Raw genomic sequence first — 22,406 nt, 5'->3', positions numbered from 1 at the left:
TCTCCTCGCCTCTTAGGCAGTCAGCCCTTCTGAACACGGACTAGCACCGTCAAGTCTGGCACTTGTACGCTTCCTGGCTCTAGAAATATTTTTACTATCCTCAAGCGTGGTTTGACTGGCTTGTTGACAGCAACCAGATGCTGTCAACCAGACCCTTGTCACACGAGCATTTCAGAACAAAAGTGGCACAAAAAGAGGTGGTGGGACAGCTGTGAGTGCCCATGTGTACCGGGCCACCTTCTTTGTAAGAGTTAACATCCATCTGCTTGGTACCTTTGGGGAGTTAGCAGTGTGTTGGATAGTGAGCGACTGTCAGAGCATCTGTAGCATTGGGAGGGGGAGGGAGAGAACAATTTCCAAGTATCCTGGGAGTATTTAAGGCAGCCAAACCAGCTGCAAGCTCTCTATAGAAGTGGCACAAGAAAAGACTCGCCCCTACTCATAGAAGGATGCTTCTCCCTTTCCAGCAACCAAACTCCCCTCAAATAGTTAAAACAGTCAGTGACGTGCTCAGCTGAGTGCGGAGCCCTGCAGGGATATCTGCCAACAGACACTGAAGGCTCTCACTGCTGCAGCTGAAGGTCCCATTAGCAACCAAATCATTGTTTCGCTGGTAATTTATTGCTTTCCACTTATCAAGGCTTAATCCCCTTTTAAACAAATTGCTGTAGCAGTGCTGGCTCGTCATGCTCTCAGCAAACGGGGTCAGCCCAAGTAGGGTGCAGCAGGCTCTCGGCGATGAGATAGGGCAGGGTTAAGGCCATGCTGCTCCTGCCTGTGCTGGTGTCGGGGGGGCTGCACCGGTGCCCAGGGTGCGGGTCCCATCCTCCCTGTGGAATGTTTGCGTTCAAAGCGGGGCTGGAGAAACGGTCGCCCCTCGGGCCCTTCCGTTCCAGCCCCAAGAGCAGCTCTCCAACGGCTTCCCAGCCCGTGCCAGGTCTTTCCTGGCGCTGCTTTGCTCCATGCAGTTGGATGGCAGGCTGGCTGTCCTACCTCCCTGGTGGACAGGTAGCTGAGGAAGAGCTAAGCAAAGGATGAAGGGAGCAGGAGGCTTGAGCCTGGCTGCAGACTGAGCAGGGAGAAGAGGACAGGCCCCGAGGGACGGTGTCCTGGTGGTGAGAAGGGATCTTTGCTGCTGAGTTAAAGGCAGCTTTTCTGATGTCTCATTGTCTACATTCTCCTCTCTTTCCTCCAGCCTGGGAGGCAGTGACCATGGCTCCAAGCCAGACACAGCCAAGGTGCACCCCGACGGGCAGAGGGGTTCTCCTCCTCGGACTGAGCCTCCCCTTCCTGCTCTGGGGGCTCCTGCTGCCCTGCGCAGACTGCAGCCCCCAGCTCTCTTGGGGCTACACAGCCTACGAGATAGTCCTTCCAAGGAAACTTGGCCCCAGGGCAGGGAAAGCCAGCCAGGATGAAGTGTCCTATATCATCAGCATTCAGGGGGTAAATTACACTATTCACCTCAGGCAGAAAGACTTCATAATAAAAAAATTGCCCGTATTCACTCGTGACTCCCAAGGCGAAATCATGGTCAAACAGCCCCACGTGCCAGCAGATTGCTATTACCACGGCTACGTGGAAGGCATCCCGGACTCCGCGGTGACTCTGACTACCTGCTCTGGGCTCAGAGGACTGCTGCAGATTGGAAACTCAAGCTACAGCATTGAGCCCCTGGCAGCTTCCTCCATAGCTGAGCATCTTCTGTTGCAGAGGGAGGAGGCGGTTCCTGGAACAGTGATGTACAAAACGCCCAACGAAGGTGGACAATTTCCAGGTCCTGGTAAAGCAACATGGCAGTTCCAGCCCCGGGGGCACACGCGGTATTTGGAGCTCCTTGTTGTGGTGGACAAAGAAGGTTTTGATGCCTTTGGCAGAAATATAACTGATGTGACACTGGAAGTCCTTGAAATAATCAATCTGGTGGACGGGCTGTTTTATTCTTTCCACCTTCGTGTTTTGCTAACTGCACTAGAGGTTTGGGTGGAGAAGAACCCTATCAGTGTTACCAAAAACCTAACCGAGGTCCTTCATGATTTTAACCTTTGGCGGAAGCAGCAGCGCCTTACATACGCCGTGCATGACGTGGGGTGTCTATTTGCCTCGATGGACTTCGATCACGGTACGAGGGCATTGCACGTGGGTGGCAAATCCAACTTCGCCAGTGCATGCGATAGAAAACGCGCCTCTGCTGTTGTATCGTTTGCAAAATGGCCTTACATGGACACTGCTGTCCACGTCGCTCGTGTGTTAGGGTATGTCCTTGGCATGGAGCACGATGACAGATACTGCAGATGTGGAAACACCTCTAAATGCATCATGAGCACACACGGCACAGTGAACCATCAGTTCAGCAACTGCAGCAAAAAGCACTATTTTAATTTTATAGCATCAAGGCAAGGATTCTGCCTTAATAACGCCCCAGAACCGGTAATGACATTTGCACTGCAGCACTGCGGGAATGGTGTCCTGGAGGTTGGGGAGGAGTGTGACTGTGGCTCAGAAACACAGTGTAAATTGGACCTTTGTTGTGACAATACCTGTCAAAAAAAAGAAGGAGCCATTTGCACTTCTGGAGGCTGCTGTAAGAATTGCAAACCTCTTCCAGAAGGAGAAGTGTGTAGGGAGAGTGCCGGTCCGTGTGACCTGCCCGAGTATTGCAACGGGACATCTGAGCATTGCCCAGCAGATGTGGCCAAGCAAGATGGGACTGTGTGCGCTGAGGATGGGTACTGTTACTCAGGCAAATGCCAGTCTCGCACATTACAGTGTATGAGCATCTTTGGCAAGGAAGCAAAGCCTGCTCCACTCCCGTGTTTCCAGGAGGTGAACATGAAAGGGGATCGGTTTGGCAATTGCTGGGGAGATGGAGCAGATGTCAACTTTCAGAAATGTAAGCTAGAAAACGTCCTGTGCGGGAGGGTGCAGTGTACGAACGTTAGACGTCTACCTCAGCTGGAAGATCACACAACCATCATTCAAACGCCGGTGGGCGATACCTGGTGTTGGGGCACAGACTACCACTTGGGCGTGGACGTTCTGGATGCTGGAGTCACGAAGGATGGCATGCAGTGCGGTGAGAAGATGATCTGCATTAATCAGACCTGTGTCCCTGAGGAGAAGTACTTGACATCCCGCTGTTCTGCCAACAGAACGTGCAGAGGAAAAGGCGTCTGCAACACTAGAGGAAACTGCCACTGTGACAACGGCTGGGCACCTCCCTACTGCCAATTTATTGGCTTTGGAGGAAGCGTTGACAGTGGGCCTGCACCAGTCACTAAAAAGGGGCTTTTTAGGTTCATCATCGGGTTTACTGCGATAACTGTTGCTGTTCTGGCGCTCGCAGCACTTGTCATCGTGCACGTGAGAAAGCTCAGAGTAACCCAAGCATTAAACAGACTCGTCAGATGCTTTTGGGCTAGAGAACGGGCTCCCGAGGAGGATGCGAAGGACCAGGAGGAAGAAGATGGCTCAAAACCAGCTGAGAGTCAAAACTCCCCTGGGTAGGACTTCACCTGGCAGCAGTGGAGAGCTGGACTCAGTCAGTCACTAGATTCAGACTCCAGCTGTGGTGGACTCATTTAAAATTGATCTAGATGCAAACATAGAATTAGAGGACCTAGTTTTTATTCTGTAGAACAGTAAAATGAAATTGTTTCACTTGACCTCACTCTGTAGCAGAAAAAAAGGCATTGACAAAAATGACAGGGGTGCTCAGGTTAATTTAAAATCCGCCTGCTGGTTTACGCTGCCAGACGCAAACTGAGCAAGGAGGATCCCGGGGTGGCTGAGGCAGAGTTTTTTTGCAAGGCAAGAGCAGCAGTCGTCTCTCAGCCCGGAGCATGGGGGTCTGCAGCAGCGAGTCCCCCTCTCCACTAATCCCGCAGTCCCCAAAGGACTCCTGCTCTTCCCTCTCAGCAAAGAAACCTCTGGGTCACAGACCCTCTCCTACAGCTCAGAGGAAGGGGTGCAAACTGTCCACGCCACCGTATAGGAATCTGTCTCCACACCCTATAAGCCACCTCCTCCGGAGCAGGGGTCCCACCTTCGAGTCCGGCCTGGGCGCACCCGAGGACGTCCTCTGCAGCACTGCAGCCCAGGAGCAAACGCGAGCTGCTGAAACCATCAGGCGGTGTTAAGCAGGAGACAGGAGGAGGGACGAAAGGGCTCTGAGGCCTGATTACAGAAGAAAAAGATGTGGAATGTACCTGAAAGGAAATAAGGAAAGAAGAGGGGAAAAAAAAATTCATTACTGCTCACGTCAGCGGCCTCTGTGAAAAGTAGAAAGCTGGCAGGATCATTTGGGCAGGAGCTCGCAGGAAGGCTTTGAGCAGGTAAAGAAACCGTCGGCAGCATCCGATGCCTATCAGGCTGAGCTGACACAAAAGCCAGGCTGCTGCGGAGCTGTCGGTGCAGGCTGGGAGCAGCGGGCGCAGGAGCAGCACTGAAGCAGAACAGGGATGGTGGGGAAAAAAAAAAAAAAAAAAAAATTCATTTCAGCACTTCCTGAAGAAGCAGAGGAACTCTGGGGAGCAGGAGCGCTTCGTGCTAGAAAAGGGAATTTATTCCACTGACACGGGCTATTGCTCACCTCCAGGTAGCCCTGGTTAATGATACATTCAGAGCTGCAGACGTTGCTGCCTGCCGGTGCGCACATGCAGCTGGTGGTTAGCATGTGTTTGCATGAAATGTGTTTTTCTGCGTATAACAAGCTGTGCCTGACATCTGACAGGGGTCAGTAAAGTGGGGGTCACCCCCCACCCTGGGGACGGTGTTTACAGCAGGGGTCCCCAAAGAAAATATTGGAACATCGGTAGTACAGGCATATGGTTTATAAATACCTAAATATGCATATATTGGGGGCGCATGCTCAGAATCTTTTTACTGAGAGGGGTGTGTGATTAAGAAAAACGTCTGGAGCCCACTGGTTTGCAGACTGGCAAAGGAGGCGAGGTGGTGGCCAAGGGGCATCAACATTTGTGAAGTTAATTTGCTGGGAGAAGTGATTGTGGTTAATTCTTGAATTCATGATCCACAGGCAATGTTTTGCTGGGATCCCCGCTGGGGGAGGAGGAGGAGGGGGTGGTGAGGATGCATGGCTCCCCAGATCTCGCTGAGCAGCAAGAGAGCAGCTCTGAAGATCAACCGCAGCTCCCTGGCCGCAACGGCCACCCCACGGTGCCCCTGTGAGGGAAGCACAGCGGGGATGGATGCTCTTCATCCCTGTCACCTCACAGGAGCACCCACGGTCCCCGTGCCACAGCCTCGCTCCACCCCGGCCTCCTGTCACAGCCGGCTGGCAGCATGGCGGCTGGGAGAGGTGGCAGCGCTTCCAGAACCTTCTCAAGGGGCACTGAGGGGAACGGCCACTCCTCAGGGCAGCAGGGTGCCACGCACCTTCGTCGGGTCCCGTGCCAGCCCTGAGGGGACAGCTCTGGCACGGCCACTGCCTGAGCGCCTGAAGGAAGAGAGGGTCAAGATGTCCATGCGAGCGTTGGCAGGACCCTCCCTGAGGCGTCTTACCGCCATTTTGAAGGCATTGGTGATGAAATGGCCTCAGGCACATCATGGCGGCCGGGGAAAAGCACTGCTTCTCAGGCTGGGGGTCTGGGCAGTGTTAGTGGCATCTCTCCTCCCTGGAGCAGGCAGTCATCGTCCACTGCCGGGCTATGCTGTCCATGAGATAGTCCGGCCAAGGAAACTGGCCCCCAGGGCAGGAAAAGCCGTGGGGGAAGAAGTGTCCTATGTCCTCAGAGTGGAGGGAGAGAACCGCGTCGTCCACCTCACACAGAAGAGGGGACTTCTGGCGAAAAACCTGCCGGTCATCACGTACAGCCCCAGGGGGACAAGGGTGGTGGAGCAGCCCCACGTCCCTGAGGAGTGCTTCTACCTGGGCTACGTGGAGGGCAGCCCTGGCTCCCTCGCCACGCTGAGCACCTGCTCGGGTCTGAGGGGGCAGCTGGAAATTGGGAACCTGAGCTATGGCATCGAACCTGTGCCAGGGTCCCTCACCTTCCAGCACCTTCTCTATCGGCGAGAGAAGACCCAGAACAAGCCCTTGATGTGCGGATTGACGGATGAGGTGCTCCGAAACCAACCGAGTGGGATGAGAACTAAAACAGCCTTAGGAAAGCATGACTTGTCTCAGAGACTGAAGCACACCATGTACGTTGAGATATTTGTTGTGGTGGACCACTATCTGTTTTCCTTCCAAGGGAGCAATGAGACCTCCGTGATGCTTCTGGTTACAGATACGATCAATTTATCTGAAACACATTACTATCCTCTGAAGATTCGCATCTGCCTGATCGGGCTGGAGATCTGGACGCACAGCAACTTCATCAAATACAGCCAGGATATAGAAGAAGTTCTTAAAAATTTTAACAACTGGGGAAACAGGGATCTTTCTCAGAGGACGAAATACGACATTGCACATTTATTTACTTACACGGACTTCGGACTAATCGTTGGGCTGGCGTATGTAGGTAGCATCTGCCACCCCGGTTATCAGTCAGGTGTTGTCTCACATATACGGAGAGATTTCATAACCTTTTCAATTATTTTTACTCATGAGCTGGGTCACAACCTGGGGATGGAGCACGACAAGAAGGAGTGCGTGTGCGGAGAAGCCACCAAGTGCTACATGACGGGAGACTCGCTCGACGGCGCCAAGGCTTTCAGCAACTGCAGCCGGCAGAACTATTTAGACCTGATCGGCAGAGGGGACGGCGACTGCTTGCGCAACATCCCAGAGCCCCACAGACTCTTCTATTTTAACCATTGTGGCAACAAGGTGATTGATGAGGGAGAGCAGTGTGACTGTGGGGGGCCGCAGGACTGCCGAGGCAATCCCTGCTGTCACCAAAACTGCAGGCTGAAGCCGGGGGCCGTCTGCTCCATTGGGCAATGCTGTCAGAAATGCCACTTTCGTGCTGCAGGACACAAGTGCAGGTCAGAGGCGGACGAGTGCGACTTGCCTGAATATTGCAATGGGACTTCCGAGTGGTGCCCGGAGGATTTGCACGTGCACGATGGGACGCCTTGCAGCAACGACGGCTACTGCTACCGCGGGAAATGCGCGACCTATGACAACCTGTGCCGAAAAGTCTTTGGGAAGGAAGCCCGGGGTGCTCCAGAAAGTTGCTTCAAAAAGCAGAACATAAAAGGGGATCGATTTGGCAACTGTGGCGGCGATGGGACCGAAGTTGCTTTTGTAGGATGTAAACCCCAAAACGCTCTGTGTGGAAGGCTGCAGTGTGTCAATGTGAAGAGGATACCTGTTCTGGGGGGGTCTGAAACTGTCATTCAGACCCCAGGGCCCGAGGACTGGTGCTGGGGCACAGCCTACCGTGCCAGCATCGATACACCTGATATCGGAGGAGGGCTTGATGGCACCAGATGTGGGCCAAAAAAGATCTGTATTAACAAGACATGCACAGATGCCATGGTCTGGACGAAATGCAATGGGAAGGTTTTGTGTGGGGGGAAAGGGGTTTGCAACAACCTCCAACACTGCCACTGCGAAGCTGGTTGGGCTCCTCCGGACTGCCAGTTCCACGGCCTGGGAGGGAGCGTGGACAGCGGCCCTCCACCGCCTCTCATGATGTCCATGGTGGAGGTTGTCCAAAATAAAGTGTTTGGGACGGTAATTGGGATCACAGTTCCCATTGCCCTTGTTCTGATTGCTCTCCTCATGGCTGTGACCAAATACAGAAAGGCAATAGCTGCGTTTTTCAGTACCGGTTTAGCCACAGAGCGAAGTGAGACTCCTGCAGATGAGGAGCGGAGTATGGAAGAAGAAGAAGAAGAAGGAGAAGAAGAAGAAGAAGTTTAAAAAACCAAGAAAGCAGTGGGAAACCCACCAGCTGAGGTTTGGAAAGGACTGCAGGCCCTGTGGGTATGCCCTTGAAGCTGGACTGCTAGTCCCAGGAGATTTTCCACAAAGTGATTTACACAACGTAACTATGTGAACTGTATGAAAGTTAATTACACAAAATTTCAGTGTTTCCTCTTCTTGTATGACCTACTATGTAAATAAGTTTTGGTTGGACCCAAAAAGTGAAGCTTTTTGGTATTTTTGGGTATTTTGTTAGAAAATAAAGAGTGTAAAAGTTAGAGAGTTGGTTTCAATGCAGCTAAAGACCTGTTTTATTTTCTATAGAGCAGTGGCACCTTAGTAAATAATTCACTTGAGCATCTAGAAGAGTATAGACAGATTCATGCGAAGTCCTGCTCACCTGGTTCAGGAGAGATGCTCCACCGGGTCGCAGAAGCTTATTTTTCTGACTATTGTAGCTGAGCAGGAGTTGGCATGAAGAACAGAAGGGAAACGTGCAAAAAGTCGAGGCACAGAAGTGAGCGCTGATTTTTTTATGCTGCTTTGTAATTTTTCATTCCTTGCAGTTGGCTGTTAGTACGGTACATGTTCTTATTTTTATAGTGAATTGGAAGTCAGAGATTGAAAAATACTCACCTTTGCTTTACTGTTAATTTGTAATGGCAAATATTTAGAGAAGTAAAACATCCTTTGACCACCTACCCTCAAAGGAGCTGTACCAGATCTCTGAGCTGTTACATACAATGTGCTGCATTTCTAGAGACATTTCCATAAGGAGGAAGTCTGTACTAAAGATTTACCACGTTTAAAGAATCCATTTACAATCCATACAAACCTGTAAAATAAATAACTATCTTTACTGAAAGTGTCTGTCTCCAGCAGCTCAGGCTCAGGCTCCTGGCTCAGGCTCCTCCAGCACTACAGCTAACTTTGCTGCTGGCAAGACAGTTCGCAGCAGACAGCCCGATACCGGGTCTGGCTGACATTGCTAAAACACGACGAGGTCTCGTTCGGACGCTGCCTGTTCTCCTTTGACGCAGGGATTCATCAGAGCAGGGTGGACATGGACCCCTCTGTGTCCGGCGGGCTGGCGGGGAGCGTGCTGGCGTAGAACTTCTTCTGGGAGCGCAAGAGAGGAGTCTGAGTGTCAACGTCCCGGCAGGCGTTGCGTTTGAGGGAGAGGAAGACGTGCTGTGTCCAGCCGTACACGATGCAGTTCAGAAGTCCCTGGGAAGCTGCTGTCAGAGCCTGGGTGAGACCACAGGGGAGATCAGGGCTCTCTTGTCAGCAGCACTGCGCAGCACCCCACGGCTCCCTACCAGGCTGTCAAACCTGGCATGTTACGCCAAGCCTCCCACTTCCAGCATGACTTTATCTGCATCCCCACGTGATATAGGAATCTCATGGTTGTTTTAATAATCTTTGCTAAATGCTGCCTCAGGCACATCAAGCAGCTGGACAATGTCATGGAGGAATTGCATTTGGAGACTTTTATAGAAAGGAAATAAACTAACTGATTTCTGGGGATAGGACCCTTCTAGTCCTATTTTCTACAGTTTCCATGGTGCTGTGATTTTGGTTACTGAGACCTTTTCAAGCCTGGGAAAAACATAGAACAACTAACAAAGATCTTTGCCAACCAAAAGCATAAATCAGTCAGACTTACGATCTTTGTGGCTACAACCATGCTTTGTCTAGCAGAGATTAGAAGCAGGCAAACACTCATTTTTCTGTTCAGGCAGAGAAGGCAGAACATAGGAGGTTGCAGAGGAAGACATTTACCTGTAGAATTAGAAGAGCCATGTAGATTTTGCTGTTTGTTGACACTGTCAGCTTCAGTATTCCAAGGAGGACAGCTGTGAAAAGGGATGGATGAGAGGGTATTGCTTTAACCCCACCTCTTGGGAGTTTCATTGCCAGGCACTATGTCTTAGAAGAATGTTGTGAAAATAACTCAGCTCTCTGCTAACCTGGGGCCCAGCAGCAGAAGAATGCGATGGGGTAGAAAACCACTCGTTGTTCTACCATCTTAATCATGGCCCACTGCTGATCCCCCAGGAATCCTGTGGAGTTTACAAACCTTTTGTACAAACCTCGGGCTTGACTGAGTATAACCTAAAAAAAACAAGCATACATCGTCATTTGTACTTTGTGCACACGCTCTGATCTGGCTTGTTCATCTAGGACAGGGTACCCCATGGTTTTTTTAGCCAAAACCTCATTTCCATCTATAAAACCTTTTCACGCAACCATGTGCTCCCTGGGGGAGAGCAGTTGGTTTGTACGCGACCTTTTCTGAACTGAAGACTCTGAACTGATTTGGGCTCTTGCTGACCCATGCAGTAGGTGATCTCTGCTGCCATGCTCTGAGCCTTCTCTACCTGCTAAATCCTTTTTGGGATGGGTTGGCAGCACACAGGACTCCAGATGGATTTCTATGGTGGCACAATGATATTTTCTCTCCCCTACCACCCCTTCAGAAAGGAAAGCAGCACCACACAGTTCTTCCCCTGACATTGCCTGGCTGCTGGTACCACCCAAGGAAAAGATGAAAAAGGGCAAATCTCACACTGATCATCTGGGTGCAATGGCTAGCGTGCAAGGGCAATGTTTCTTACCAGAATGGCTGTGAAGCTGATCAGAAAGGAAATGAGGAAGACCCCAATGCCATAGAAATGCATCACACGGCAAACAGAGCCACTCAGGGTTGGCGGCTCGTTGGTGGGCACGGCTATTTCCGTGTGCATCAAGAGACATCTGTGGGGAGAAAGGGAACGGCCTGAGCTCCTGCCGTGACTCACAAGCAGTGGGGCTGTTTCAGAGAGACGCGTGAAGCTTACCCATGCTTCTGGCTGAAGTTTTGGTAGCAATTACTGCTGTTGCCCAGGCAAAACACAGGCACCATGAGAAGGAAAGGGATGAGGCTAAGAGGAGAAAGGACAACGGCACAGTTATTAATTATTGTACTGCGCTGCTCCCATCCCCAACCAAACACTACTTGGTTCTTCTCCTGGCACTATAAAGGACTTAAAAATCATTTTTATCGACACTGCTCTGGAAGAGTATTTTACCAGCTTTACTAACTTCTGCACTTTCATTCATGCAGGCAATACATTGGTAAAGGGAGCACTTTCTGAAAAACTCCATATAGTTAATATAGTTATAACTAACTTGGTTGGAGAAAGGCCCTTACATTCAAAACCTCTTACTCTGAGTTTCTTAGGTCACTCTGCTGTTATTGATGAGCTTTACAGGTTTTAGTAAAACTTGCTTCAAAATAAGTCGGAAGCCGACATCAACACAATACAGTTTACCAAAACCACATCATTGTGCCAGAATTAAATCTTACCTAGACGAGATCGTTGCTATTCGGCCAATGCAACTCGCATAATCTACAACCTGCAAAATCCAAAGAGCTTAATTAAATGATCGTTTCCGTACAGCCACTGGTTCACAGGAACCAGCTCCCAGGGAGCACTTCAAATGCTGATTAATCCCCAGACCGAGCACAAATATTAGTTTCCACTTTACACTGAATCAACACCGCCGAGTTCAGTCTGTGCTGATTTGCGACAAAACAACCAATGCTTCCACCCGCTTACTGCCTTGTTCTCCTTCAAGGCTAGAGGATTTGAGAAGGGAACTTGGAACTGGACAAGGAACAGACACTTGATGAGCTCTCTGGTGTAACTTACTCATTTTTTGTATTGTTCATTCCCTTAACCTGGCCCTGTTCCTCAGAAACTTCATGTTCTGATGAAGAAATGCAGGCAATTTGGAGTGTCCTGGTCTCTGCTCACCAGGAAATGTACTTTGGCAGGTTGCATCCACACAGCAGCTACGACAATACAATGTGGGCACAGCTGTAGTAGTGGGGAATTATGGTAGCTGGTATGTTTTGAATGGGAATCCAGCAAGAAGGAAACCAGTCCTACAAGTGGATCCAAACCCTCTGGACAAGAGCCCTTGAAATATAGACTGATCTGCCCAGCCTGCTGCTCCCGAACTGACAGATGGAATATCTGGGATACAAAGTTTGCTGTGCACAGCAAATGTCTGGGAAGAAAAAGGCTATACACGGAAATGGGGCTGATGGGTTCAATGGGAAGAGCTGCATAAGGAATCTGTCATCTTGCAGCAACACATCGGGAGCAACACACCAGTTACAGTGATGGTGGTGCCTCACCGCTTAGCCAGGTGTGAGGAATGAAACAACTGCAAGGAGAGAGTTTGGTCATGCGGTATGTGAAGTGTTTGTTTAGCCTGCAACGCAGAGAGTATTTTTCTGAGTACTATGTCCTTGTTCCTCGGTTCCCAGTGATTACACCGGTTCCCCAAAGGGCTTTTGTAAAGGCCAGCGATGATGAAGTGAGGACTGGTTCACAGAGCCAACTGGTCCTTTTATCACTAGCTCACTTCCGTCACACCTCCTATCTCAAACTCTTAAAATACTTACTGACGCTCTCGAACGCTGTATGACACCTGGGAAAGACAGAAATTGTCAGTTCTCAGTTCCAGGCTGTCCAGGCAACCCCTGCTTTCCTGTCCCCTCTGCCGTGCACTGGCAGAAGGCAGTGACAGACACAAACCAGTTACTCAGCTGGTGCAAATCGCTGTTTTTCTAACTGCGGAAGAACTTCACCAATACCCAGTCCTGAGCTTCCTCTGCTCTGAGATGTACACTGCCATTGGCCTTTGCCTGCTTTGGTCTTGAAAGCCTAATCTTTCACTGAGATCCTACAGCAGACCTAGCTGTAACGCTGCTGACCTCAGTGGACAAGATACGTCAATTCACACAGCCGTGGGGCAGAAGGGCCTTCAAAGTCCTTGTGTGGAGATATACGGTTATGTACGCACCTCCTGAACCCCACCACAACCCCACAGTTAGACCGTGGTACCCAACAGTTGTTGCATGTTGGTCCTACTCACCTGGGGGGGCATCCTGTGAAGGTTCTGATTGTACTTCATCTTTAGGTCCATGTACAGATGCCAGGTGTAGTTGACAGTGTATAGAAAAGAGGCCACGTAGAATATCTGAGAAATACAAACAGACCGTATTTCAGTCCTATAATAATAGTTTCTGTAGCACTTTTAGTTCATCGCTGATGAACCCGAAGCCCACGGGCCAGAGGCAGGATGCTAAACAGCGTAGTGGACCGCCAAAGGTGAGGGTCCCCGCACAGCCCCTGTGCTCGTGTCTACTGGGTTGCAGTGGGACACCAACTGGGAAAAGCCAGGTAGAGGAGGGGTTCCCACCTTAGACCGCACAAAGGCAGCTTCACTTTGGCCCCAAACCAGGGACAGGAGAACTAATGGCAGCAGGCTGTCTTGAAAATACAAATCTTTGTGACTTGGCTCATTTTTTGGCCCAAATCCTGGCAACAAAGGGTTCAAAAGCATTTTTACTCTCTCTGTGCTACATCCAGTAGGAAACTCAAGACAGGTGCGGCGCTTAGATTTGCTTCTCACATGATGAGCTCACTACACAGTGAATTCATGGAAACAGAAAACAATAGTATATTTAAAGAGGAAAGTGCGGGCAGAGAGTATCTGCACTAAGCCTGACTTAACATCCCAAGAGCCCTTTTCTCTCCATGGGAAAAAGCAGGAAAGAAACGATACAGAACACTGTTTCCCACAGAGAGTTTCGCAGCCCTTGATTCCAGCTTGAGGTGAGACCAAATATCTAAAATTTCCTGTAAAAACCCCCAAATCTTTCTTTCATTTGTTTCTGAATCCATGGTTGCTCCAGGCAGTCAAGTATAAACAGCGCTGCCTAATCATACTATATATACGCGTGTGCTGTGTTTGTTACAGGAAACACATGCTTCAGTGGCAAACGCAAAGAGGAAGGGCTGGACAAATGAATTTTTCTGTGGATTTCCTATCATTTGCCAAAGAGGCCAGGAGCACAGGTTTGCTGCCCTGGTATCATCTACGTCCAGGAAAGCAGTCACTAAATAAACTTGGTCTCCTTCACTGGGGTTGCAAACGCTCCTGGCTGACTCAAGAGGCTGAGTCCAAGGGGCTGCTACATTGCGGCAGGAACATTACAGTGACTTTCCAGCTCATTAGACGAGGTTTAATGAGGGTTTGTTGCCCTTCTTCAATTACTTCCAGGGAAGGTCATCAAAACAGTCCACAAAGATCATTCTCTTGCACTTCAAAATGCCTTAGAGAGGCTCACAAAATGTCAGCACTGCCTTCTTTTTTGGAAGAGGGAACCAAAAGCCATTTGTAAAGCTGCCAGCAGAAAGTAAAGGGAGTTCTGCTCTCCTGAGCCCCAGCTTTGGGGCTGCGGACAGCCCTGCAGCGCTCACCATGAGGGGATAAAGCAGGGGCTGGGAGACACGAGAGTCCCTCATTATAACACTTCTGTGGCTCCCCGTTGTGCTCACCAGCGTGAGCAGAGCCTGCCAGGACGTTATTAGGCCACTGGAACCGAACTGGAAGAATGTGGGGGAATTGTGCAATTATAACCACAATCTCTATTCTGGACTGTATTATTGTAACACAAAGGCAAGGCAGGGAGGAGGAGAGAACAAAGTCAAGGGACAGCAGAAGGGAGCAGTATTTACATTCAACGTCAACCAAGAGTCCAGGGCTGAAACAGGGCAAGTCCAAGAAACAAAGCAGTCTCCTCCTTTACAACACGGTATGGATGTTAGGGGAGTTCCATCCGCTGCAACGTCAGCCCTTGGTGATAAAGTGATGGTAAACAGGCTGAACAAGGAAAAATATTGTCCTACCCCTAAGGCAATCCCTTGAGACAACCACATCACCTGGACCGTGGTGTGAGTCTCTCCAAGGGCTGCCATCTGCAAACACCGCTGCTGAGCAGTCCTGAGCCTGTCCTCACCCTTGCCGTTCAGTGCATTTTACATCTTCTAGGTGTTTGTGTGCAAAGAAGCTGTGTGTGTTTATGAGACACCCAGGAATGCGACCCTTGTGAGACTTCTCTGCTCAGCACGGGCAGAATGGGGCCAGGAGACATTTACTCATTTCATTTGGTTACAGATCACTTATGCTCTGCAAAAGCTGCTGGTTAAACCTGTTACTGGCTCCTACTTACGCACAAGGTGTTCCCACCACGCAAGGGCATTGCTGGGGTGTTTAGTAAGGAGGTGTCCTGCACCGTGTCACATGCACTATGCAGGCAAGGTTGCTATGGCAAGTGCTCCGTTTGTTTTAATTTCTTCCAGAGCAAACAGCAGCGACAGCTCTTGCCGGAGGCAAGCCGGCTCTGCCACCCTGGCAGTCCTCCTGCCGGGGGTGGGCTGCTGGTGGCATGCAGGAGAGAAGCCTGGTGACCCTGGGGCTGAGGTTGGGATGCGGCAGGCACCCTGCACGCCCCACCACAGCACCCTGACTGTCCCCCACGGGGCTGAGGTAAAGGCGAGTCCTGTAAGGACTTGCCCAAGGCCAGCTCTGCCTACCCACGCTGCCTTTCCCAGTGTGGAAGTAAAGCTTCCGCCCTGCTCCCATCCTTTGCTGGTGTCCCTGAGAAGCATGGCCACAGGCTGGAAAAGCAAGGGCAGAAAAGAGCCAGAAATGCACGGGAGCATAGCATGCTCCCAGTGTCTCTGCTGAGAAATGATGGCATATCGTCTACATCCAACCTACTTCTCCTCTAGCAGTGCAGCCTGTCTTCTCCAGGCCATAAAAGGATCACACCAGCATTAAGAAACGTCCCCCAGGCAAAGCTGCAAGGGAAACAGCTCAGAAACACCCTCAGTCCTGCATTCTCCTTCCACTTTCCAGCTCTGAAAAGCTCTTCTCATTTTCCCCTGTACCATCATCTAAAAAACATCTTTGATATTGTTCTGTGTCATTCCCAAGTGGCCAAGTTACACACACCCCACTGTTTCCTCTCTTGACGTGAACATATTGCGGTGCTTCCACAGCAGCGCAGGGGAGCTAGAGAAACCAGAGATAAGCCAGGAGTGGAACAGCTGCTCTCGCCGTCATGAGTATTACGGTTTTACCCACAAGAACAGCTGTTGAAACAACCCTGGGCTGCAGGCATCCATCCCCAGACACACGACAGCGTGAACACTTCCATACCGCACGTGCAGCTACTGCCCTGCCCTCTCCAAGGTACACGGAGAGCCTCTCCAGCTTCAGATGCTGCTGCTCAGCGAGGATGTTTCAGTTCCCATCTGTGGGTACCATCACGCTCCCAGGGAGCTGCCCGAGCCCACACAACACACATCAAGGTTCCGACAGCCACTTGCTCTTCCCAGCCACGTTTTTGTGGGTCCTTTAAAAGGAAACTGTTAAGTCCAGAGATCACCGCTTGTGAACCACCGCTCTGGCCCAAGCTTGGCTGTATCCTGCAGAGTTTTTCGAGAGCAGTGATTTGCAAAGCCTGATGCTGAAATGGGAACTCAGTGAGACAAAAGCAAACTGTCAGGAAAACAGTATTTCACTCACTCCACTCCAATTAGTCTCCAGCACACAAAATCCGCTGGAAAGCAGCCGAATCGCTGGGGCACGGGACTGAGCTTGCGCTGACAGAGCAGCCCCTGAGCATCCTTGGGATTGTTTGAGAGGACAGGGCCAGGTCAGCAAGAGCAGGGCTGTTTATATGAGTAATGTTGTAAGTCCGAGCTCGAGCAAATCGCAGAATATGTCTGTTCCTGCCCAGGATGGAGGAAGCATGAAGAGGAATAGAAAAGCTGCCATGCGAGAGGCACAGAGATCATCATCGGCACGGGTCCAACAGGAAATAGATTAAGACCCATCTACTCACTTTACACAAGCGACCCAAACATGGCAACCACAAAATCCCATGCTCTCTTTGCCTTCCCCATTGCCTCTCACAAACCAGACGTACCTAAAACCAAGCATGGTTATCTCCATTTTACACACAAGGCGAAGAGATCTGATAAGTCCAGTTCACACAGGGAGTCTCTGCCAAAGCCTGTCTAGAAACAGTCCGCCACAGCCACGCTCTGATCACCAGCGAGGCTAATTAAGGCAACGAGTGCAAAGTAACAGCATGAATGCTGATGTCAAGGCTACTCACTTGTCCTGTCGCTTGCAGGTTATAGCAGATGAGATCCTGCTTGGAGGTTGGTGTGCTGTAGAGGAGCACCCCAGTGAGCCAGCACATGCCCAGAAATAGGTCGGAGAGGCTCAGGTAGAAAAGTGGACGAACCTGGGAAATGTGAAATTGGTCAGCAGGTGTGGGCGAGGGTCACAACACTCCCACGACCACCTACAGCAGCGGTTTTACCCCGTCATCTAAATACGCTTTTGTCCCCCAGCTCTTCTGGTACGGCAGCTCTCCTTGCACACAAACCCCATGCTGATTCTTGCTCTCAGGAGCTGTTTTCAATGCGGATACCCCACTCTAGTCGCCCTTTCTGCCATTAGCAACGCCCCAGGATCCAAGAGCAGCATCAACTCTTACAGAAAATATCTCAAAGGTCCAGAATGTTACAATTTCGCAGAATGGGACAGGTTAGCAGGGAGAAGCAATGTTATTTGTTAAATCAACTGATAGAGAAATCAAACTTTTGGTAAACACAGGCCCTTCTTCAGGTCTGAAATAACTCGAAACAGGCATTTTTCCTATGTGTTTCATGTCATTTCAGTTGGTGACTAAGGCTGAACCTATTTTACATGCCAGATTAATTTTCACTGTGAGAGCCACTAGTCTCTCTGCTGCACACTGCATCTTGCTGGAACAGAGTCGCGTCTCCTCTAATCGCAGTTTCCAGCCCATTTCCAGTTTGCATGCACTGGCCAAAAGGACTGTAAACACTGTAGGAAAACATTTGTGCAAAATTCTGGCCAACATTTTTGTTGTTAGTGGGAGAGCAGACACTCTGGAAAAGCAGCCTAATTATCTAGATTCTTAATTGTAGTCTTTGGGACTTGATTTTGAGCATCCTGGAGAGAAAATGATGGCATTTTTTTTTCCCTACAGGAAATTATAATGCTAAACACAGCACGGAAACATTTCAGGAGGCCTTGCTTTTAAGATTTTTTTCATGGAACTGAGCTGTTGGTGAGATTTGCCTCAATATTGTCCTTTAAGTAAATGTTTGCCATCCATCGTATTGTGTGATACTTGTCTTTTTCCCGTGAGCAACAAGAAAGAGCTTAGTAAGATTGATAAGCGGTAAGGTAGATCTGATTGAACCAGATCTGTCCTTATGCCATAGTTTGAGGGAGATCTGCCTGGTGTCTTCCTGGGCCCCCCACTGCCATACAGCAGCGTGGCAGGTCCTCTGCCTTCTGCAGTTGTCTCCTCAAACATTATTGTCTCTCCAGTTCCGTATTTGTACCATCCAACCCAGCAACACAGTATATCAAACTGTTGTTGCTAACTAAATATCTGGAGCTAGTTTGTATGTCATTGCATTTACAAATGTCTTTCTTAACCAGGCTTTTCCTTGCTGGTACAGAACTGAAGCCCCGGCAGGCAGTCATAGGCATAAGCTGGGGACAGCATCTAGTTTCTGAGCACGGCAGGTTAAAACCAAGCAGCTCCAAAGTAAGCAAAGAAGCAACTTTTGCAATCAAACAGGTGACCCCTTTCTCTAGCAACAAGTGTCCGTGGAGCGAGGCACCACTGTTTGGTCGAGGAGCTGTTGTGGCACAGACCTAAATAAAGAAGTAGGTGACATAGTGGTAAGTGCAAAGCAGCATGGCTCTTCCTTGCAAAAGGGAAAAGAAAAAAACCAAATGGTATTTATAAAATAGAGGAAGGGAATGTAAAGACGTAATGATTCAGATGAGCTGCCAGGCTGGAGCATACATGTTGATTTAGCTCTGACTGGCCATTGCCCAGGCACATCTGCCTGCCGGGAATCTGTTGACATGACAGAGGAAATTCTTTGTTCATTGTTTGCCATCATCTCTTCTGAATGATTTAGCTCAGGCTGAAGAGTTTTATTGACCCCCTAGAGACAGAAAACAAGCTTCAAGAATGCAATATTTGATTTCCTAGGCTGGGGGCAGGAGGGGAAGTGTTTATAACATTGTTCTCCTCCCAGCCTCCAGAGCTGTTTATTTTTAAACATTTTACTCTGGAGCCTCATGACTCAGGGAATAAGCTGTTTGTGGCAAGCTTTGATATAGATCTCTTCCAGCCCCTTTGTTTACAAATTTCCACTTAAGACCAGAAACATGGGGACGAGGCGATGGGGAAGTTACTGAAGATTTTGCCACTTTTGAAACACCAGCAACGGATCTCCCCTGGCAGCAGAACAAGAGCCTGGAAGCCTGATGCAAGCAAGTCACTCCAGCTGGTATCCATCCCTCCTATCAGGATTTGCAGAAATAATCTGAGCAGAAACATCTGGACTCCCTCAAGCAGGAAGGGTCCATGGGTCCATCTCTGACCAGGAGCCATGTGTGAGCCATCTCTGACCAGGAGCCACTCTCACAAACAGCTAGAGTGCAGCTCCCAAGCCACAGCCACATCATATGACTAATAGCACAACGGCTGAGTAATGCAGACTTCTAGCCATGGAAGTACATGGACTGAGGCTGCTGAGTCACATCGGGACACCTGCCAAACCCAGCTCCATATCATTCCAGAGCGGAGGACCCCAGGAGAGAACCATGTCTGGAGCTCTCCAGGTGCAGGAGATGTGGTAGCGGGAGCCTTTGATATCCACCTCATGCAGCTCAAGCTCAGGCAGGTTTTCCATCCCAGCACTAAGGTCAAGTCCCAGCCTTCATTCCTCCCCGGGAGCGCATGGAGATCTCCACAGCTCATTCTCGATGTGCTCAATGGGCAGAGAATTTCCAGGAGGCTGACTGCCTGGGAGCAAGACTGCCCTGCGTGTTGTAAGGGGTGCAAATTTGCCCTGCAAACCTGGACTCACGTTCTCCTTCCCACCCTGCTTCATCCAACGATGACTGCATGCCTTCCTTCTCTGAGGATAACTCACTGCATTCCCCTGGAAGTCCTGTTCTCTGGGCTGCAGATCAAACCCACGATGTACAAAGAACATTGAAGACAAGGGAAGTGCAAATACAGCTTTGTGACAACACAGCTGCCAGCTCTACCGTCCTACTGCTCTTAGCAGTAACCTGTTATCTGCATGGTCCACAGACTGGGCTGCCAGACATCTGCAAATCCTGGACGACAAACCCCAGCTTCACACAGATCAGCTCTGAGCACTGCCTCCGGTAAGTCCTGGACAGACACAGGGACTGCGTGGGGACAGCAAAAGCCCGGCAGGCTTGGGCACAGCACATGTGCCAGCCGCCTGCTCAGCACGTCTGATATATCCCAGACACACGGGGTTCCCTGCACAGGCGACCTGCATGCGTGATGCACTCCGGACGTGCCAGGCACTGCATTCATGTCAGATCCGCAGTGCACGTGTGGACAGTCCCACCCCGAGGGAAGTTTGCACCCGAGTCCCACTGCTTCAGCGTTAGAAATGTTCGTGGCTCCTGTGCGTGGCCGGGGTGAACCTTCCAAAGCCCCACTGCGGAGCCCAGCACAGTAAACTGCTTTTCAGCCTGGGCTCTTTTTGTCTGAACTTTGCGGCATCTTTGAGCTGTATCAGTTCTAGTAGTGCACCTGCCTGGAAAAACTACTCAGAAATCCCCAAAGACGGACACCTGTAAATACATTTCCTACAGGGGCATCTCCAATTTGCACTTCAGCAGCTTCGTACACAGCTCCTCAGCCCTCCAGGCGTTTTGCCCCACAGAGGAGGGGACACTAACAAATCCCTGTTCCCAGGATGTGTCTGAACGGCTGGAGGACTTTCCCAGAGAGGCAGAAAGCGCAGGGCTAAGGAACCTGTTTCTCCCTGCACTGGTGCAGTTCAAGGTTAGTCCCTGCAACCCGTATCACAGACAAAAGGCCAAACTCTCGGCGAGCCCTTTGCCGCCCAGCTGTTAAACAAGGTTTAACCACATAAGCCTGAGACCTGCAGTTGCTCCTAGCAGAGCGCCTGACCCACGCGGGTCTTCGCTACACGCGTGACCCATTCGCAAGGTACCGACACCTCGACTTAGGGAGGGAAAAGGAGGCGCAGACCTTACCTCGGGGGAGCGCACTGCATTTTGAAAGACGGCGTAGGCAATAATTGAGCTGGAACCTATAACACTGAGAAAACAAAGCACAAAGGTTGGAACAGGAGCACACCTCCCTCGCTGGGACAAGCGATTTCTCTTTTTCCGGAGAAAATCGTCGTTGCAATAGTAACTCCATCCCGGCATCCCGGGGACGCGGGTTTAGCAGCGCGTTGTACCTGAGCATGGCCATGGTGAACTGTATCCACTGGAGAGCCGAGTAGACCTGAGGAGAAGGACGGGTGCGAGCTCATCACGCCGCGGCCCCACGCTCGGCGGGGAGCGCCCCGCAGACACGCGAGCCGCTCCGCGGGCGGGCACAGACCGGGGAGCCGCGGACGGGGGGTGCCGGGGGCAGGACGCAGCCCGCAGCCCCCGGAGAGGAGCGGGCAGGGCTGCCGGTGCCGCAGGGCACGGAGCGGGGCAGGGCTGGGGAAGGGCTGGCCGGGGAGGGGATGGGGGCGAAGGGGCGCGCACGGCCCCGGGAGAGGGGACAGCCGCTGCCCCCGGGGGTCCCGGTGCCGGCGGGGCTCGCTCACCTCCTGCCAGCCCCCGTCCAGCCGGGCCGCCTCCGCCGGGAGGGCCATGGGTACCCGCCGCCGCCGCCGCACCGCTCCCGGCGCTGCGGGCACCGCCCGCGCTCCGCCCCGGGGCCACCCCGTGCCCGGCCCGCCCCGCGCCCCGGGCCCGGCCCCTGCCGTCGGGGCCGGCTGCGGAGCAGCGCTCGGTCGTAGAGAGGGGCTGAGGGGGGCCGGAGCCCCGGGGGAACAGCGTGGCCGGCGACCCCCGCCTCCGCCGCCGTGCATCCCCACCGGGATTGCGGAGCCCGACCCAGCCCTGGCGGGAGGGCTCACCGGGGACGCCTGGCCGAAACACCGCGGGGTGCTGCATCCCCGGCCACCCCTCCAGGAGCCGACCCGAGGCGACCCTGCTTAGCTTCCCCCCGCACATTAAGTTGTCACAGGACTCCCCACCTCTCCTCCATGGCACCGCCTCTCAGCGACGTCACCAGCGGCTGGGGGCGGGCACCTGCTTTAAGGAGCGCGCGGGACGGCGGCGCTGCCGTGAGGGAGCCGCTGTCTCCTCAGGAGTCAGGCAAGAGGCGTCCTCACACCGGCCCCGTAGGGATTGCCCCCAACGCCCGCCCTGCTGGGGGCCCTTCCTCCTCCCCTCCTAAGGGGGAGAGGCCCGAAGGACGCTCTCCCACCGCTTCGTGTAAACCTCTCATCTCCCGGGCACTCCTTTTGCTTCTAGGTGACACCATCTGGCTGGTCAGCTTCTGCCTTCCCCTCTAACTGCAGAAATCAGCAGCAATTTCTCTAGAAAGCAGTTTAAGGAGCAGCTATTAATTGGAACCACTTTTTTTTTATTATAGCATTATTAATACATTTTGTCTTGCAGCATTTTCTGCTCCTTGTACCCACCCCAGGATTCAAAAGGCAGCAAAGCTCCCACACAAATCAGTTTTGCTTAGCTTAAAGCGCAGTCTTAAGGTAAAACACGCAGGTGTTTCTCTTTTCAA

The 22,406-nt window shown here is 51.4% G+C and overlaps 3 protein-coding genes across 5 annotated transcripts; 2 read left to right on the top strand and 1 right to left on the bottom strand.

The window, feature by feature from the left end:
• Positions 1 to 1,212: 1,212 nt before the first annotated feature.
• On the top strand, positions 1,213 to 3,614 carry LOC142416612 (disintegrin and metalloproteinase domain-containing protein 20-like). Its single transcript, XM_075516368.1, is given in 2 exon segments — positions 1,213 to 3,447; positions 3,449 to 3,614. Coding segments are annotated over 2 exon segments (2,337 nt in total). The 3' UTR covers positions 3,551 to 3,614.
• Positions 3,615 to 5,391: 1,777 nt separating this feature from the next.
• On the top strand, positions 5,392 to 7,831 carry LOC142416368 (disintegrin and metalloproteinase domain-containing protein 20-like). Its single transcript, XM_075515856.1, has one exon. It carries the CDS (start codon positions 5,477 to 5,479, stop codon positions 7,829 to 7,831), a length of 2,355 nt encoding a protein of 784 aa, XP_075371971.1. The 5' UTR covers positions 5,392 to 5,476.
• Positions 7,832 to 8,118: 287 nt separating this feature from the next.
• TMEM116 (transmembrane protein 116) lies at positions 8,119 to 21,870 on the bottom strand. Of its 3 annotated transcripts, none has more exons than XM_075516400.1 (11): positions 21,424 to 21,861; positions 21,064 to 21,110; positions 20,855 to 20,918; positions 16,863 to 16,994; positions 12,764 to 12,868; positions 11,184 to 11,233; positions 10,675 to 10,758; positions 10,453 to 10,591; positions 9,805 to 9,949; positions 9,617 to 9,690; positions 8,121 to 9,082 (listed from the first exon to the last, which is right to left on the bottom strand). In XM_075516400.1, the coding sequence occupies exons 1-11, from the start codon at positions 21,688 to 21,690 to the stop codon at positions 8,882 to 8,884; spliced, it is 1,308 nt and encodes a 435-aa protein (XP_075372515.1). In that variant the 5' UTR covers positions 21,691 to 21,861; the 3' UTR covers positions 8,121 to 8,881. The 3 variants fall into 3 exon arrangements, with proteins under 3 accessions (XP_075372516.1, XP_075372515.1, XP_075372517.1); XM_075516402.1 differs by having other exon boundaries at positions 8,123 to 9,082; positions 21,739 to 21,870; XM_075516401.1 differs by lacking the exon at positions 16,863 to 16,994 and having other exon boundaries at positions 8,119 to 9,082.
• Positions 21,871 to 22,406: the final 536 nt, after the last annotated feature.

Source organism: Mycteria americana, chromosome 13, assembly GCF_035582795.1.
Source record: "Mycteria americana isolate JAX WOST 10 ecotype Jacksonville Zoo and Gardens chromosome 13, USCA_MyAme_1.0, whole genome shotgun sequence".
Taxonomy (NCBI): Eukaryota; Metazoa; Chordata; class Aves; order Ciconiiformes; family Ciconiidae; genus Mycteria; species Mycteria americana.
Note: the sequence above shows the minus strand (reverse complement) of the source record. Positions and strands in the feature narration are given on the sequence as shown.

Coding starts and splice junctions, on each gene's coding strand:
- TMEM116 (XM_075516400.1), bottom strand. CDS start 21,690: ATGCACGGCGGCGGAGGCGGGGGTCGCCGGCCACGCTGTTCCCCCGGG. Junction 10,759..11,183: donor ATAGCAACGATCTCGTCTAG/GTAAGATTTAAT, acceptor TTCTCCTCTTAG/CCTCATCCCTTTCCTTCTCA. Junction 9,083..9,616: donor TGGCTCTTCTAATTCTACAG/GTAAATGTCTTC, acceptor GGTCTCACCCAG/GCTCTGACAGCAGCTTCCCA.
- LOC142416368 (XM_075515856.1), top strand. CDS start 5,477: ATGTCCATGCGAGCGTTGGCAGGACCCTCCCTGAGGCGTCTTACCGCC.